At 36.3% G+C, this 18,086-nt stretch overlaps 2 protein-coding genes across 4 annotated transcripts in view; both read right to left on the reverse strand.

Moving 5' to 3' along the window:
* The window catches only part of tacc1 (transforming, acidic coiled-coil containing protein 1), a 32,638-nt gene extending 28,050 nt beyond the window's left edge, over nt 1-4,588 (reverse strand). For both annotated transcript variants that reach the window (XM_048176751.1, XM_048176741.1), the window contains exon 1: nt 4,362-4,588. In XM_048176751.1, coding sequence (XP_048032708.1) covers nt 4,362-4,426 — 65 coding nt within the window. In that variant the 5' untranslated portion in view covers nt 4,427-4,588. The remainder of the gene's footprint in view (nt 1-4,361) is intronic.
* A 5,219-nt stretch (nt 4,589-9,807) lies between these two features.
* On the reverse strand, nt 9,808-17,547 carry ddhd2 (DDHD domain containing 2). Of its 2 annotated transcripts, none has more exons than XM_048176776.1 (17): nt 17,317-17,547; nt 16,111-16,255; nt 15,786-15,982; nt 15,616-15,705; nt 15,416-15,530; nt 14,046-14,135; nt 13,751-13,892; nt 13,446-13,654; nt 13,248-13,312; nt 12,821-12,958; nt 12,636-12,722; nt 12,301-12,429; nt 11,051-11,206; nt 10,858-10,963; nt 10,617-10,757; nt 10,380-10,524; nt 9,808-10,287 (listed from the first exon to the last, which is right to left on the reverse strand). In XM_048176776.1, exons 2-17 carry the CDS (start codon nt 16,238-16,240, stop codon nt 10,212-10,214), a joined length of 2,016 nt encoding a protein of 671 aa, XP_048032733.1. In that variant the 5' UTR covers nt 16,241-16,255; nt 17,317-17,547; the 3' UTR covers nt 9,808-10,211. The 2 variants fall into 2 exon arrangements, with proteins under 2 accessions (XP_048032733.1, XP_048032743.1); XM_048176786.1 differs by having other exon boundaries at nt 12,821-12,949; nt 17,317-17,546.
* Nucleotides 17,548-18,086: the final 539 nt, after the last annotated feature.

Below are 18,086 nucleotides of genomic sequence, written 5' to 3' on the forward strand. Positions count from 1 at the left end.
CAAAGATTTAAGGAGAATTTGACTAATCAACACTTGCTATTTTTTGTTCAGGCTACTTTTATTTCTTAAACAGCTGCTATGGCCTATGAACTTGTGATGTCAGGCCAGCTTAACACATCATAACAATGACACTCTCAGACAACCTTCAGAGCATCATATTCCTGTGCTCATTGCCAGACTCAGCACGAGATCTCCTAAGCTCACAGCATCCAATCTTAGTTCAGTGTGAATGATGACATCTGCTGCTAGGGAGATTTCACTGTGTTAGATAAGACTATATACTCTTAGTTTTCTTTTTTTTTCTATCATCAAAAAATGTATTTCACTGCAGGGTTTGAAATATTTTTCAAGAACATTTGAAACAAGGGAGAATGCCTTCATAAAGCAATGCTTGAAGAGTTACTCAGCCTTGAAGGAAATATTAGATCAATATACAGTAAGAGAATATGAGATGTAATGATAACAAGCAGGCTAGAACTAAACTGAGGTAAAAGAGCATGAATGAGGGGGCAGAGCCATATTACATAATCTTCACTGATGTGAGAAATAGCAGTATATCAGAACTGAACTCATGCCAACTTCACACGGCTGCACTCCAATGTGTTCTGACAGGAGACAAAAATAGGTCAATCAGCAAACACTTCACTTTTCCAGAAAAGACTGGAACATGACGGACAATAAATAGTCACCTATTGATAGGCTTTATGTGTTACTTAATCTAAATAAAGCCATATAATCTCTTTGCAGCTGAGCAATAACCATTGTTATTTTTACTGGAGTCACAAGGCAGGGAGAACAGCTGTCCAAAAATAATTCACATGAGAATAACCACTCCCTTCAAAGTAGGGTGTATCTCAACATGAGTCGAGAAACACAGTTCAATGTTTAATCTCGGTATAATACAAGAGATTAAATGGAGGTTTTAGGTAGATTACAATCAAACATTATCAGTTTGCTATGATATAAGTGAGTATAACATGAACATTAGCAATAATATATTTTTTAACAATTTGAGTTTTTTTAAACACAGTTATCCAAACTGTAGGGTGATAATGTTGAAAAAGACGACAAAGTTCCAGAATTATTCTATAGACTTCAAAAAAACTCAATTATTCTACAGACTTTGAATACTATAGTGTTTTTGTAGATGTAGATGAAAGAAATATAATCCTATAAACACTGCAGTCAAAGGTCTCACACACCTCTTCCCTCATGAAGTGTTTTTGTTAAAAAAAGAAAGTCCCAGAGCCACCTTGTGGTGAAAAACTGAACTACTATTAAAACTACAACGAGTGTATTCAGAAAAGGGAACTATATCAGCTTTATCACTGTTTGTATTCTTAATGAGTTAAATTATTCTTAAGAAATGGGACATGTTCTAACTCTATCAGACATTAATATTTTAAATTCCATCACTTCCATCATTTTGAAAGTAATTAGAAAATATATTTTTTAGTGGTTATATAAATAATAATATGTATGATTATAATCAACACCTTCACACAAAGTGTAAAGAAATTATTTTGGATTTTTAGATAATTTGCTTAATTTCATGTAGGTCCATAGTATTAACTGTTTTAACTAGCCAGGGGTGTAAAAATACAAATAAATTAGTTAAAGTACTGGTATTTTTTAACTTGTCTTATATTAAAAATGTTCTTGCCTGAATGTAAAAATGTTTTCATATTTGATTTTAATTTTAAACCTAACAAAAAATATTGTAAAAAGCTGAAACAAATACCTGTTACCTGTAACTATCAGGTGCTAAAATAATGTTCTTTGCATATAGTGGAAAAGAGCATACTATACCTCACATTAAAATCATTTGAAGTTTTGAACCAATCATTTCTGAAAATATTTTGAGCAGCTGGACATAAAGCACATTGGCTACATCTGCTGGTCAAATGCAGGTACATACAAGCAGAAGAACACATTGACACAATAATGTGGGAGTTACTAAAATATTTTCATTTATGGGTCATTTAAAATATCACAACAGACCTAAAATAACTTCTGCTTTTATATCGTTATGCTTTAAATGTTATAGCTTATATACTATATATATTATAGTTTTGTTTTGAAATAAATTAATACTTTTATTCAGTAAGGATGCATTAAACTGATCAAAAGTGACAGTTAAGACATTTATAATGTTACAAATGATTTCTATTTCAAATAAATGTTCTTTTGAAATTTTTTATTCATCAAAGTATCTTGAGAAAAGAAAACAGTATCATGATTTTCGCAAACATATTAATGTTTTCAACATTAATAATAAGAAATATTTCTTGAGCAGCAAATCCACATATTAGAATGTTTTCTGAAGGATCATGTGACACTGAAGACTGGAGAAATGATGCTGAAAATTCAGCTGTACCATCACAGGAATAAATTACATTTTAAACAATTGAAGCTATTTTAAATTGTAATAATATTTTACAATATTTAAAAATATATATTTTGTATATTTTAATTCAATAAAAGTCCTTTTGAGGCATGTCAGTACTGCTCCCACGTATGTATCATAACGCTCCAGCACACTTGACATAATACATCACATTACAAAAACTCAACACAAGTATGCCATTGTCCATAGATGTGCAGCCTTAATCACATGCATGAATGCAGAATATAATTTCAGCGCTGCATGACCCTCTGACCTAAAACCAGCAACTCGTCCGACCCTCTCGAAACAGAAACAAACATTCATCAGAGGACCTCCTTATTAGCAATCCATATAAAAAAGACAGGAATGTTTCTTTGAACAGACAGTCTCTCTTTATCTAATAAAAGCTCAAACTGTAATATTACTAACTTCAAAATGACTTACTTATAAACAATAACAATGGCATTTTTGACTTGAAGTCTGGGAAAATGGTAACATTGATTCAAGTGTCCTTCTAAGAAGTGCTACCAGCATGGAAAAGCTATTTTTAGGGTGTGTGTTTGTACAACAAGCACTGCACAGCATGAAAACCTGCCAAGAAAACTTCACAATAAGGTCTCATTTCTAAACATTAGTTAATGCAACAGCTAACATAAACAAAAAATTAACAATATATTTTTAAAGCATTTATCATGTTTGTTAATGTTAGTTTGTTAATGTTAGTAAAAATATAATTTTTCACTGTTAGTTCACAGAGCATTAACTAATATTATTTAAAAATGTATTAGTAAATGTTGAAATTAACATTGACTAAGATTAATAAATGCTTAAAAAAATTATATGGAAGTCAATGGGGTCCATCATCAGACATTCTTCGAAATATCTTCTTTTGGGTTCAGCAGAAGAAAGAAATTCATACAGGTTTGGAACAACTTGAGGGTGAGTAAATGATGACAGAATTTTCATTTTTGGGTGAACTTTAACAAATGAAACCTTATTGTAAAGTTTTAATGAAAACTTTCAGTCATCCAAACCTTCCCGATATGATCTGCCATAGTTCCTGTAAATTGAACCAAATCACATGCGTCATGTGTCAGATTTTCTGATCCAAATGTAATTTATTAAACACAAATTCAATAAACTAGGAGTCACATAAGGAGAATTTTTCACAAAACACTACACATATCATGCTGTACGTTTAGTGCACTACATTACATAACGACCTGAACCTGAAGAGGCTGTGAATCATCCATACATTTGAATATGCAAATATGCTACACAAATTACACCAGATTAAACTGAGCTGACCAAAGGGAGGAAACTGGCATTCAATATGAGTTTAATACCTAATCTAACCCTCAAGATGAGCTGATGACAAGCTGACGTGTCATTTGTACACCTTTACAACCCACTACAGATGGTGATGCAATCTGTCATAAGTTTTATGGATGGATTTTATGATATAAACAAATGCTATGAGCATGATACCACTTCAGATACTTTCTAAAACAGCTGACATGCCACATAATCGCACTCACAGTAACGCCTTGCTAAATAAAAGACATTCAAGACTGTAAAAAGGCCTGAAACTTATAGGTGTATCTAAAAGGTGTGGAGATATTTGCACAAGAGCTGGGGTTTGCATCAAACAAAGCACTGCGTTACATAAAGACAATTAATTTAAACATTTCTAAAAAAAATCTGTGACTGAAGCCTGGAACTCTGTTTTTTATGCAAACTCTTCATATAAAAAAAAGACACATTTTAACCCTTTCAGTTCCCAGAATTGATTTTACTCCATGAGAAACTTCACCAGCATGATAGCCACACCTTTGCTGTCACACCGGGAAGTGCATATGACACTGTAACACTGACATAATGCATAAACAGGTACAATATTAACAGGGTTTTAAAGCACATTTATGCATTCTTAAAGTACATACTATGTATCAAAATAGCATCAAGTCAAACTTACGTGCTAATGCTCTTCTGCTTTAGGGAGTTTGTCCCATATCCCTTTTTGCTTTGGGATCCCCCCATGATGTTGGTTTGTTTAGAGTGTGTAAGATTAAGTTATATATACAAATAGATATATTAAGGTGGTCCTAGCAGGTGGAGTTGGCTCATCTTGGCTCCTGTCCGACAGTTAGAGTCATACAGCCCAGTGCTACAGCAGTGACGGTGCAAAGTGTGTCAGAAATGCTGAAACACTGCTTGTTTCTACGCTGCACGCCCCTCCTATCTCAGCACACACACACACACACACACTCCTACAGTATACAGTAGCACATGACCTCTAAACACACGCACACACAAACAAGCTGTCAGTCAGACATGGGAGATTCCACGGAACGCTGGTAGGGAGGGAAACGCATCAGGCATCCATCCCGACAGGTTTATCTCATTGTGTTCTGAATGGACTTGCATTGATGATCTAAAGTGATCATGTTTTTCTGAACAAGCACCAACATGTGGACAAAGTTCAGTTAACAACTCTTTCTTATAGACAACTAAAAATGTTGCTGTGATCTCCTGAGAGAGTCTAATTAAGGTTCATATGTGGGTCAAAACTGATTAGCTGTTCTTTTTTTAGACCATATGAAAATGATGTGATATGATGTTCTAAAAGGCTTGAAGACTGAGTAAGAACAGCAGTACTTGTGGTGGTAGGGTTGCTATTTAAGGGAATGCTTTTTCAGAAATTAAAACTGTTATCAGTTATTCACCCTAATGTCATTCAAGACTTGTATGACTTTCTTTCTTCTGTAGAACATAAAAGAAGATATTTTGAAGAATGTTCACGCTGCTCTTTTCCACACAATAGAAGTAGATGAGGACTGGGGTTGTCAAGCTTAAAAAAGCACAATAAGGGGGCCTTCACAAAGAACATGTTTTTCCATTCCAATGTGGTACTTTTACATTGTATTTCTATGTAAACTCATGCTAGACGGATGACCGTTGTGCTCACGTCTTGCGTCTTTTGCAGCATCTTGCACATGACCGTTCTAAAAACGCGGCACTCAAGTTAAAATCAGTTCAACTTTTAAAAAAAGCGCATCTTGAGACCTTGCGTTTTTTCCCCATTCCACTGCCACGTCTCGCGTTTTTTTTCCAGTAATCGCCAGTACGCCAGTAAACATATTACCTTTAATTACCTGTGGGTCACTATTCAGATTCATTGTATGGAAAACAGCTGTTTAGTTGAACTGTTCCTTTAAGATCTGGAATGATGGCGGAGCAGATAGCCTCGTGGGCAGCGCTCCGACATTTAGCGCAACTGCACCTTCGGTAACCCGAGTTTGATTCCCGGCTCGAGGTCCTTTGTGTTTTTCTGTTTGATCTCTACACTAAAAAGGCCAAAAAAATATAAATAAAAAAGACCTGGACAGATTATCATGCGAAAGCATTTAGTTAAAAAATAGCTGTCAATTTTCTTCATGCAAAGTCTATGATCCTCACATAAAAATGCTTCCAGTCTTGAATGTGTACACAAGCTGTACATTTTAAGGCACAAGTTTGACTGGCTAATTCATGTAATATCTTTATGACATAAGGTCAGAATATCAAAACCAGTCTGAAAACTTCTGTAGCTTGAAAAAGCACATGGAGCAACAGTGATATTATATTTCATTAGCTTAAATGAATATAGCATCTTTCTGTTGGTGAACTATAGTCAATTAGGTACCTTTAAAAGTTGTTACAGGACCTTAAACTGCTTTTAATTTAGGGTAAAAGCTTCAGGCAAAAAAGAAGTAAACTCTAATTTCAGCTCAAGGTTCCTCTCACATATACCTGACACATTTTTACCTACATTTGCAGATCTCACACTACGCTGACACTATCTGAACGCTGTACTTTTCTGAACTGATGTTGTTCTGATATGTGTGGTTGGCTGGTTTCAAAGCAATAGAATGCCTCAGTATTCAAAAAGCAGCTGAAGACACACCTCCTCCAAAGGCAGGCGCACGCACGCGCACACACACACACACACACACACACACACACACACACACACACACACACACACACACACACACACACACACACACACACACACACACACACAGGGCTTTTGTTTGTTTGGAATTGATTGGATGGTTGAATGGTTGTGGCTTGCTATTGGTTGATCTCATGTAAGTGACAGGTTGACCCTCCCTCACGCCAGTAAACGCATCATCAGAGAAGAGAGGGAGGGAGGGGAAGATATTTTGATTAAAGATTACGAGGGTACATGAATTAAAAAAAAAAAAAATAATGATGCACATGGATAAATCATTTATAATAAAGATGCAAAGACTTTATAAATGAATTAAAATACTAAAATATTTTTCATAGTATTTGGACATATATAATTTGACACCTCAAAATAAAGACCAAACCTCTCTGAATGAGGTTGTGCACATATTACCAGAAGCTTATAGAAAAGTGATAATGACTTAATCTGGTAAAGACTGCCCTCTTGTGGTTGGGGTGAGCAAATAGGTAAATAATATAAGATGCCAGAAACACTACTGAAGAAAATCTCATTATAGGGAATCCTTCAGAAGCACATGTATGGCTGGTGGACATGGAGCATTCTTGGAAAGACAATTTCTGCTTCACTTAGAGGACCCCAAATTGTAACCACATAAAGACACCCCTTTTATAAGGTTATTCAAAAAATAAGAACCAAACAACCCTACAAAGCTGATGAGAATCCAAATGTAAGATACATTCCTAAATCATAAAGAAATTACAAATACTTATGCTTCACTAGGAATAACGGTCAAATTTATAATGGTTACTTTTCTGAAACGAGACATCCTTGATCATGTATGCGGCGGACAACTACAACCTCCGGAGGACGCAGCCTTCGAAATGAGACTCAGCTAGCATGTGCTTACAAGTGTTTACATAGTTGCCATGCAACAAGCAGAACCAGAGTGCACGGAACATGAGAAATTCTCTTCAGTCGGGACTCAGCGAGTTTATCTACACTCTTTTCAGAGGCACAGAACCATGAGTGATCTCAGGCTGCGAAACTTCCCATTGTTGACTCAACATATTTCCACATCCTTCTTCCACAAGGGACGATTACATAGTCCACTGCACACTGTAGGGGTCCAGCTCATCTGAACATGGCAGATAGCGTTCCACTGCTGATTCAGAAGACTAGAAGTTTCACCCTCAAGCACTTTAACTCAACTGATGGGCACAAGACTCCACATTTCCAAGCGATGAGAGTTTTTAGGTGTGACCTCACCCTTCAGCCTCAAGAAACTTGGAAATACCAGAAAGAAAGAGAAAACCAAGCCAAGATGACACAATGCACATGCAAAGGTCTTTTTTAGCCAGCTGCTGTTTCTGACAGACCCATAATACATCTTGATTCAGTGTCTCAGCATTGTGAAAAACATAAGAAGCAGTCAAAAGTCTTTCTACAAATGAAAGGGTCTCTGATTAAAGCTTTCCCACTTTGGGCAGTTAGGGGACTTGTATGTCTAGAGAGTGAATTGACCTTTGCTTCAGTGGACGAAGCAGAGACACAATTACAGTACTGACTTCAATGTAGGGGTCAGTTTTCTCATGTGGTTAACACATGTGACTAACCATGTAATGAGACAGTTCAGCTCTCCATTTCCTTCGGCATAGCTCAAATAAAGTTTCCAACCCTGATGATCAAAGATGATGCGGGTATTTATGTTTCCCAGACGTTTCCATGAATTGGTCAACCATGTGACTATGAAAAGAATGCAGGACTTCAACTACAGTAGGATTATAAAATTTGTGCACTGATGTGTGTAAGTCGCACCAACTAGGTTTTTACATTTTGCTGAGGGGACCAAATGACATACTTGTGAAAACAACAGCACCCTTTTCAGGAGACAACATTATAGCCAAGTTTGGATTCGATTCATTGGGTGACTTGAGCTTAGCCTAAAAGACATGCATAGGTTAAGAAAACAAATATGTTCCCACAGAAGTCTAGTCAAGAATTCTGAAGTGAAATCTTTAGCCTAGAACAAATACGAATAGCATTTGAATAAATAAACTTTGAATAAATTAACAAATGGAGACTAAATTAAGTGAACCTGAAACCAACCTCTCCATAAAGAGCAAAGAATAGGCTACTGATTTAAAAATTCCACGGATGTTTAAAAGAATAAATATAATAATTGTCATTGTTTACTTGCCATCATTTTTGTTCCAAACCTGCATGAGTTTTTTAATTCATATCTTACACAAGAGATGTTAGGCAGAAAGCCAGTCATTTTTACTGCATATTTTCTATAATGAAAGTGAATTGTGACCGAGTCTGAGGCTGACGGTCGCCGTAAAATGTCTCCATTTGTGTTCCACTGAAAACCACATGGTCAGACCGGGTTTGAACAACAGAATGGTGTTTTTAGTGGGGTGGGTTGTGGTTGTGACCCCAAACACACCTGCACCAGGTCTTACTTGCATACTATCTTACAGTCAGATGTGTTGAGGCAAGTTGGAGCTAAACACTGAAGGACAGTAGCCCTCAAGGAACGAAACATAGGGCAAAATGCGTCCTGTGTGATTTCCATTCAATGTTCTTCATCAATTCATGGGAAGTTACGTCATGTAATTCGCTCCAAATGTTCTCGACTCTCTCTGGTTCACAACGATCAGACATACTTAATAGAGACAGAAAAGTTTACCGTTCATTAAGAGAGTTGTTGACTCGAGAACCGCTCGGACCTATTCGTAAATAAATCGTTTTGGTAACCGGTTCAATTGGCTAATTGAAAAGATTCAACTCAAAAGAGCGAGGCGTTAATGTTGAAAAGCGAACATTCTAAAATTAATGGTTTTTAAACCTTCCATCATACTTAATGAACTGTTACAGATTATTCGGAACTGTTGACTTTGTTCAACTGAGAGAAAATCTGATACTTCTGACAGGCGAACTATTATTCTGACTCGCGCGTTCATGTTCGGCTGAAGTTTTAATTCCCTCTGCAGAAAAGAAAAAATGAAACATTTCTGTAAAATTCTTGTGGATTAAGACCGTTTCTCACCTTTTCCTGATGTTTTTTTCAAAGGCTGGGCATCTTCATACAAACTCCTCTTTCCAAGTCTTAATAAATAGTTTGAATATTTTCAAGTATCGGAACTTCTACATTTAAAGAGCCGGACTGAAAGTCTCGTAAATCCTGACGGCAGTAGTGCTGTTGTGTTCATTGGCTGTGTGGAATTCTTGGCGGAGGATGCATGGGAGGGCAGTTCATGACTCTGTATGGAAAGGGGATGTTTTGTAATGTGTGGCGCACGATTCCAGACGGATAAATGGGAAATGAACGAACTTCCCGGTGGCTATGATCTGAATTCTGCCTTAAAGACACAGTGTTGGTATCTGAAGAATTTCTAACAACAAAATCGAATCTGAGATACAGATACAGTCATCACAAAAATGATTTTGGGTTATGAATTTAATAATAATAATAATAATAATGATAATAATAATAATAAAAACAGCACAAATATCCAAGCATTATGAATACACAATATTAATTAATTAAATAAACAATTAGAAAAAAACTGACCAAAGTTATATTCATATACATTTGATGAAAGTTTCTTTTACAATGCACATTAGTGCACAAAAGGGTATTGTGTGGATCAAAAGTCTCAAAGCCTGCCTTGAGAATACTGCAACAATATCCTAATACCTGGCAACAGTTCAGTTGGGATTCCAAATTCAAATTCTTGATTATTATTATTTTTTGTAGGTAGTTTATCGGCTTGTTAATATATGTGGAGAGAATTGACTCATTGGACTGGACTGGCATTAAAGGTTGTCAGTACTATACAAAAGGTATTATAACGGAGCACATCTCACTGGAATATTTCCATAAATCTCTCTGAGAACCAACAGAGCAGTATCTTCTGACTCCCTGCAAACAAAACACAGAGAATTATTCATTTCAGAGCACATACACATTAATGATATTAAAGTACATAAGTATCATGAATGATTTTCTCTTACCAGTAGCACAGATGGCTCTGTATTGCAAACAGGTACTCATTGAAACTTTCAATCGGTGTCTCCTGAAGGACAAAGTCAATGCGTCGGCCACGATTCAACATTCCCACGTTGGTGAAGTTTCCTCCCTCCTGCTCCACTGGTGATACTGCACCACAAATATTCAAATGTGAGATGGAACATTCAAAATCTAAGGGTGGATTTTATAAATATCCAAATAGTAAAAGCTTCATTCGATACCTTCTGCTTCATCAGTAGGGGTCATGGAACTGAGTCCACCCTCTGCGAGCGCTGGTGATGGGACCTGAGAAATGCTCTGCCAAACCATTCGTAGGGATCCCAGTAAATCAGAACTGACTCGAGTCAACCCTTCTTTGAGTTCTGTAGGCACCAAAGACATTTCATTTAACAATATTTAGCCTCAGAGAAATTTTTGAATATAAAAACTATGGATTTCGATCCATGAAGTTATGTGATATACCGAGGTGCATCCTCTTTCTGCCTTTATGATGGGGTATCAACATCGGTGGCAAGTCCACGTCTCGGGGCACAAGCATGGGCTCGATCCGATATGCCACTGGGTCAAACTGCACAGATTACATTCAAGGTTTAAGAACATAGCTCTAAGGAACTTATATGGTTCTTCTCAGTCAGTGTTTTGGAGCGTGTCTTACTGGATGGAAGATGTTGTAGAAACTCTTGCAGGTCGGGAAGCTGTAATTAGGATCAATCCTCTTCAGACCTCTGACTGTTAAAAACATTCCTATGGGTGAACCAACAGCAAAGAAAGCCTGAGGATGAAAGGCTAACTGAGGATAGTCGATGGATACCTGCAGAATAAAGAACAAGATATCTGGCAACTGTAACTTAAACAGTGAAATACTCATATCAATTGAGATTTAACAGTCAACAGTTGCCTAAACTTGAAGGGACATACAGGAAAATAAATAAATAATATATATATATATATATATATATATATATATATATATATATATATATATATATATATAATTAATAATTATATATATTTTAAATACAATTTATGTATTTTAAAATGCAATGCAAAAAATCTAAATTAATACTTCTCACTTCATATTTATTCTCAGATTTTGTTGTATTTGTATTTACTGTATATCATTTAATATATTTTATATATTCTCATCAAAGAATACTAAAAATCTAATCTAATAATGAATCATGGTTTCCACAAAAAATATTGAAGCAGCACAGCAGCAGATCGGCATATTAGAATGATTTCTGAAGGATCATCTGGAGAAATTATTAAAAATTATTAAAAATTCAGCTTAAAGGTGCTAAAGAGGATCTTTTCGTCGACTGAGAAACCAAAGACTGTCAGTGAGTTTTTGAAATGAGCGCATGCGTAAGAACAACCTCCCTCCTTCACAGCTCGTTTTGAGGGAAAGCCTCCCAAAACTCGTGCACGAGTATTGGAACACGAGTGTTTGTTTACCACCGGCATTCACTGTCGTGTTAGTGGATTCATTATGTCGGACTCACTGCAGGTAACTCATAATCTGCAGTTGTTACTCCTGTCTCCTGACAAAAACATTGCATGCGGCGTCTGTAGAGTGTGGAAAGTTACCGGAGCGCGCAGTCTCGCACGTCTCTCACAAGGAATGTCATGGCAGTGATTGACAAGCCAGAGGGCCAATGATCGTGTAAACGATTGGCTGATGTTTTTAAGGCCCTACCTCGTGCACAGATGATGTATATTAATATTATTCCTTTCAGTGCACCTAATAAATAGTCTTTTATCAGTTAGTAAAGACAGTTTCAAGTAATATTGCAAAGTAATATTGCAAAAATGTATAAAACAAAACATCCTCTTTAGCACCTTTAACCATATATATATATATATATATTATATATATATATATTTTTTTTAAATACAAATACTTACTTGTCCAATGCCAACATCAAAATGCTGATAATCAATGGCACTAGTGGTGGGGGTTTGATGATCATGAGCATTTCTCATGCCTAGACTTGAGGAGTGTGTCTCATTTTGTCCACTTCCGATTCTGGAGTGCTGTTGGACATTCAAAAAGTAGTTACTAGAACGTATCAAAACCAACATTCCAATCTAAAACAATGGACTGTTATCTGTCTTCCCTTCCATTTCTGGGTGTGGAAAGGAAGCTTCAGACAATTAATCTACACTGCAAACCTTTCCACTTCTGCCATGAGCCACTGAGCTCCTACAAACACAGGGCTATAAGGAATTTCAGGAATTACCTTCCATTTCTTGACACAGTTCATCAATTTCTTGCGAGGACCAAGGGGTATTCCGATATCTTTTAGGTCCTTCTCTGAACAGAGCATCTGAAATGGTTTAATTGGAATAAGAAGGGTGAAATGAAGAATTGGAGTGTTGTGTTTTTAAGATGCGTGTTATGTGTGTTTCAGGACAGAAAACTGACCAAAGACTCCATATCCATTTGTTCTCTCTGGAGTACATTGAGGTGCTCCTCCAACCCATGGCTCTTCAGCGCCTCCTCCAGACTCTCATAGGAACCGCAGCCTGTGTCAACATGATGGTTCTCATAGAGCTGTGCAGACCACAAAAACATTGTTCTATTGATCACTTATATTCTTTGAAATCTATAAAAGCAAAAGGATACTTTGCTCTATGAAAAAGGCACAGTAATGTGCAAAAGCTGAACAATACATTATTCTGCAGCAACAGTACATTGTACACACATGTATAGTACTTCATTGTTTATAAATAAAGTAATTCAGGATTTTATTTCAGTGAGTTGGCATTGGAACATTTATAATTTTAAGCTTTATTTCAGTTACCAAAAAGAATTCTTAGTTCCAGTTAACAATAGCAACACTGGTGCAAACCTCATGAGCTGTGGCATCTTCACTTGTCTCTTGATTGGTCAGGAGATCAAACAGGATCAATGAGCCTGTGTAAAACAAGACACATTATTGGATAAAACTTTAAACATGAAATATTTGTACTGTTCATAAGTATTGGTTATTATTATTATATCTCCTAACCAAAACAGTAATTATGTTCTAAAAAGCACAGTTAGGTACCGAGGCTGTGTCCAACCAGGGAAACGCGTCCTGTGAAGTGTGGATGCCTCTGAAGGAAGAGGCTGTGGAGACGGTTGATTTCAGAGGCCACTGTATCTACAATAGTCTGGCAGTATGTAGCGCTATTGTAGAAGAAAAGGTCCAGCACTGTGTCGTTGCTGAACTGACGCAGACGGCTAATGCTAGGCAGAGTGATCCTCTCAATGTCTCTTTTAAAAATAGAAATAAGAAAGTAAATATTTATGTGGGTTTTCTCCACACAAAAAAAAAAAAATGATCAAGACGATAAGAGTCAAACGTCTTACTTGTCAACTCCTGTAGTTTCTCCATGTAAGACTTTGTGCCAGTTGACTGGAAGATACTCAACCCTTCCAATGATGCATGAGTCCTCACTCTGCCTGAAGTGGCTGTTTATGAGGCCGGTGGAGGCGTTTCGAAATTCATTAACTGCAGTAGGGAATGGGGGGAAAAAAATGTCAGAATGCTTTGAAAACTGGTACAATAATATGGAGTGTTAAGTGTCATAAACGTGGCTTTTTGCTAAACAATCCAACACTGGTAAGAAGTGCCCATGTTTAGTTTTAGATGATAAAGGCTCACCACACTGGACAATGCCACGGAGACGTATGTCACAGGCCGGACCGATACCGTGAACCATGAACACCAGGTGGTCTACTATCTCTGGTTCTCCTGCAGAAACACAGCAAGAATTTATATCAAAAGATATATTATTGTTAGCAAACAAACATTACAAACCACTTAACCCTAAGCCATGCTCAAGCTGTAATGGTTTAAAAATCTACTGACGTTCCTTGCTGTCTACTACCTAAATACACGAGGAGGAAGCTATCTTCTAAGGCAGCATCCCAATTAAAGTGAACAGGAGAGACTCAACTCACAACTGATTGAAATAAGTTTGATGTTAGCATTTTGCTAAGCTAACAACGTGATACTTGCGCTGTCGTAATCACCATGATTTCGAGATGCAACTTTGTACAGCGTTCTACTCTGAACTGTTTCCATCTTCAGACTCTGAATTATGCTTTACTATGGCAACACTATCAACGCCAAAATGAATCTGCAGCAGTCATATGGTACAAGTAGGAGCTCTCTTTAAGGACATGAATGCTTTTTACAAATTGGAATATCATAATTGTGGTATTTCTGACATGGCGTGAACACACCTTTTAACAAGTAAAAATTCAGAGCACACACTAATATTGTGTGAAATAGTCCAGAGTTCGATGTTAGCATGTTTCTAAGATAACAGTGCGATACTTTAATTTGCAAAAAAACATACACAGCACACAGAAATATTGGGTGAAATAGTCCAGAGTTGTTATTAGCACATTGCTAAGATAACAATGTGATACTTTTATACATATAAAAATACACAGCACACACAAATATTGGGTGAAATACTCCAGAGTTTGATGTTAGAAGGTTGCAGAGCTAACAATAGTTGTGTCCCAAAATGACACACAATGTATATACTGTGCACTCTAGTAGTGTATAAATTTTAAGGTTATATTGTCATCAATCATCGATGTCAATTAGCTCTCTCCTTTCTCTATATAAGGAAAGCTGCGACAGTTGGATTCATGAGGTGTCCAACATTTCACACTTCATTTTTTTTACAATGTGATACTTTAAACGTAATAATAATAATCATAATCATACACAAATATTGGGTAGTATAGTCATTTTTCAATTACAGTTGACTGTTTTTATTAATCTTTTCAGTACTGAATGAAAATAACTATATTGTTGTCTACATTTCTCTACATACTTGCCATCTTGGATGAGCTTGTCAATGCATGCTGGGACTGTCTACATTAAGGATATGAGAATTTTTGCCTAAGAATTTGGCCAAAATTAGGTATTATAACTTTTGGAAGTGCATTTGTGTCAGAAACATGACTAGTAAACTCCCTAGGATTTTAAATAGAGTTTTAGGGAGCTGCACTTACCCTCTGGTATCTCTAATGGAATATTCTCAATTCCTCTCTTTAGAGTCTTGGATTGAGTTCGTTCAGACGGGGAAGGGGGAAAGTCCTTGCAGCTGCTGGTGTACTGTGTCATCAGCTGAGGTAAAGCAAAGAGAGAGACACAATGTAACTTGTGAACAGAAAAGTGTCCATTTTGCATGAGCTTTACATTAATATAATACCTTTGGATTGTGAAGGATCACAGTTTCTCCTGTTGGGAGCTCCAAATTCGTCTTCCATTCGTCCAGCGTAACTGCAATCATATAGGCGTCCTGTTTTTGAATAAAGAAAAAGTATTAAGTATTAAAAACAATAAAATTTAAATTTATTTTAGAAAATCTGTGCATCTCACCTCTAGGAATTCACTTAGTTCCTCACAGTAGGGAGTGTAGGTCACGTCTTTGCTGCCTTTGTGGAACCAGGAGCATCGTCTGACCTCGGTGGGCTTCTGTTCCCAATACACAGAGTAACGCTTTCTTTCACGTACCCTGACGTCATACCGTCTTCCATCTGTAGCCACTACCACTTCATCCTTTTCACTTTTCCCCACTGCAAACAAACAAGATCTCATGGTTATCATTCAAAACATACATTTGTACTTGTGCTAATAAACTAACTATACTTTCAGCAATTGCAACCATAGGTTTTAAAGTAGCCAGAAGCAGACAATGGAAGACCTCGACTGTAAGCATCCTCCAGTTGCCGTGAGTCTTCTCTGCTGAAGGGTTGCCAGGAGTCCTTGGAGTCCACCTGCTGGTTGAAGAACCAGTGGTACTGGACGGGTTGATACGGCTCAGCAACATTCATGCTGAGGCCAAAGGACTGCAAATATAATGTTGCCATGTTTTTTTAGTAATACACTAATGGGCTCGGTGATCTCATTTGTACACACACAGATAGATAGATAGATAGATAGATAGATAGATAGATAGATAGATAGATAGATAGATAGATAGATAGATAGATGTCACATTAGATAAAATCATTTGCTAAATCATATTTTACTACATTTCAAATTGCTACACTTTTTTTTTTTTTTTTTAAGAATTATTCATAAAAATTGTGCCTAACTACTTTTACACATTTATTTTCTCTTTTTAAAATGTCTAGTCATTCACACCACCTAGACATTTTGGATTTGAAGCTCCGCAATATGTGAATAACTTTTAACGTCATTAAAAAAAGAACAATAGCATAGCATAAATAGCATAAAACGTTGTCAATATATTAATAACATAACAAAATAGCATAACATATGGCCCATATACATTAAGAAATGAACATATATTGTAAGATTATTAATAAAATCACGTAAAATTGGAAAGCACAATATGACTTTTGACCAACTCAAACATCAAGGAGAGCGGTTACGTCATCATATGGTGCCAGCTATATTATGTAATATTGGATGATGGCAGCAAAGCAAATGACAAACAGAAGTCAAATTATCAGTTGGTCCACTGGCATTGTGTTGTGAACAATACAAAATAACCAACTAAAGTGATTTTAATCATACGGACATTGCGGAGCGCGTTTGTGTTTGTGTTGGGTGCGTATTGAACTGCAAAAATAGGACACGACAGTTAAATGAGTGACCGAGGACAATAAAACATAAACAAACTGCATTTTATCTGATCGTGCCAACTTAAGTATACAAGAATAGCACATAAATGACGATTCGATATATCGAATTCGAAAAAAAAACAAGCTTTCTGACTAACACAAGGACAGTTGATTTAGATGACACGTAATATGCCTGTTTGGAAATGTTTAAAACACAATGTAAGACATAGTGATCGTAAGTATTACGAACGTTTATCAATCTGATACAACAAATTAGGGCAAATAGAGGGAAACATAATAATGTATCGCAATCTACTCACCGGCTGCTAGTAAGGATGCCCGCTTAGGACAAAATTGACTTCTGACAGAGAGAGCAAACCTCACACTGTTATTCACTATGGTGGTCAAGTCCGAAGTAAATGCATCTAGCAGGAGCTGAAACCTTATATATAAGTGGTCTTTGAGTCTAAAGGTCGACTGACAGGGGGAATTTTTAAATAATCAATCAACAGCAGCAACAAGTGCATTACACCATTGTGAGATGGGGTTATGATGAGTCAATGGATAAGAAATTATGATTTTCATAATCACATGTGATCTCAGAATAACAAATGATTCATTAATATATTCTTTAGTTTTCAGTGTCTTGCATAAGATACGTGTCCTTTAGAGTTTATATTTAGAAAGACCACAGTGGTGAATGAACTTCTATTTTAAATGAACTGTTTCTTTAAATATTTAAACGACTGTTTGACAAGAACATTTAAAAGTTTGGACACACACTACTCACTGCTTCTTCGACGTTTTTCGACAAATGGTCACTGATAGGAGGTTGATAATCTTCATGAAGTTGAATGTAACTTATATATACTCTATTAGAAGCTGTTTTATTTTCTGTTCAGCTTAGAAACATGTAATTTCGCAATGCCATATCAAAACAAACTTTTAGCCTGTTTTTGGTGTAAGATTAGTTCATTAGTTAGATAAAATGTTAAAAATCTCACGTTATTTTTAACTGTTGGTTGAAAAGCTTGACCTCTAGTTCTTGCTAGTTTAGTTTTATGTCTTCAGCATAAAATTAACTATGACC

Source organism: Megalobrama amblycephala, linkage group LG2, assembly GCF_018812025.1.
Source record: "Megalobrama amblycephala isolate DHTTF-2021 linkage group LG2, ASM1881202v1, whole genome shotgun sequence".
In the NCBI taxonomy this organism is placed as follows: domain Eukaryota; kingdom Metazoa; phylum Chordata; class Actinopteri; order Cypriniformes; family Xenocyprididae; genus Megalobrama; species Megalobrama amblycephala.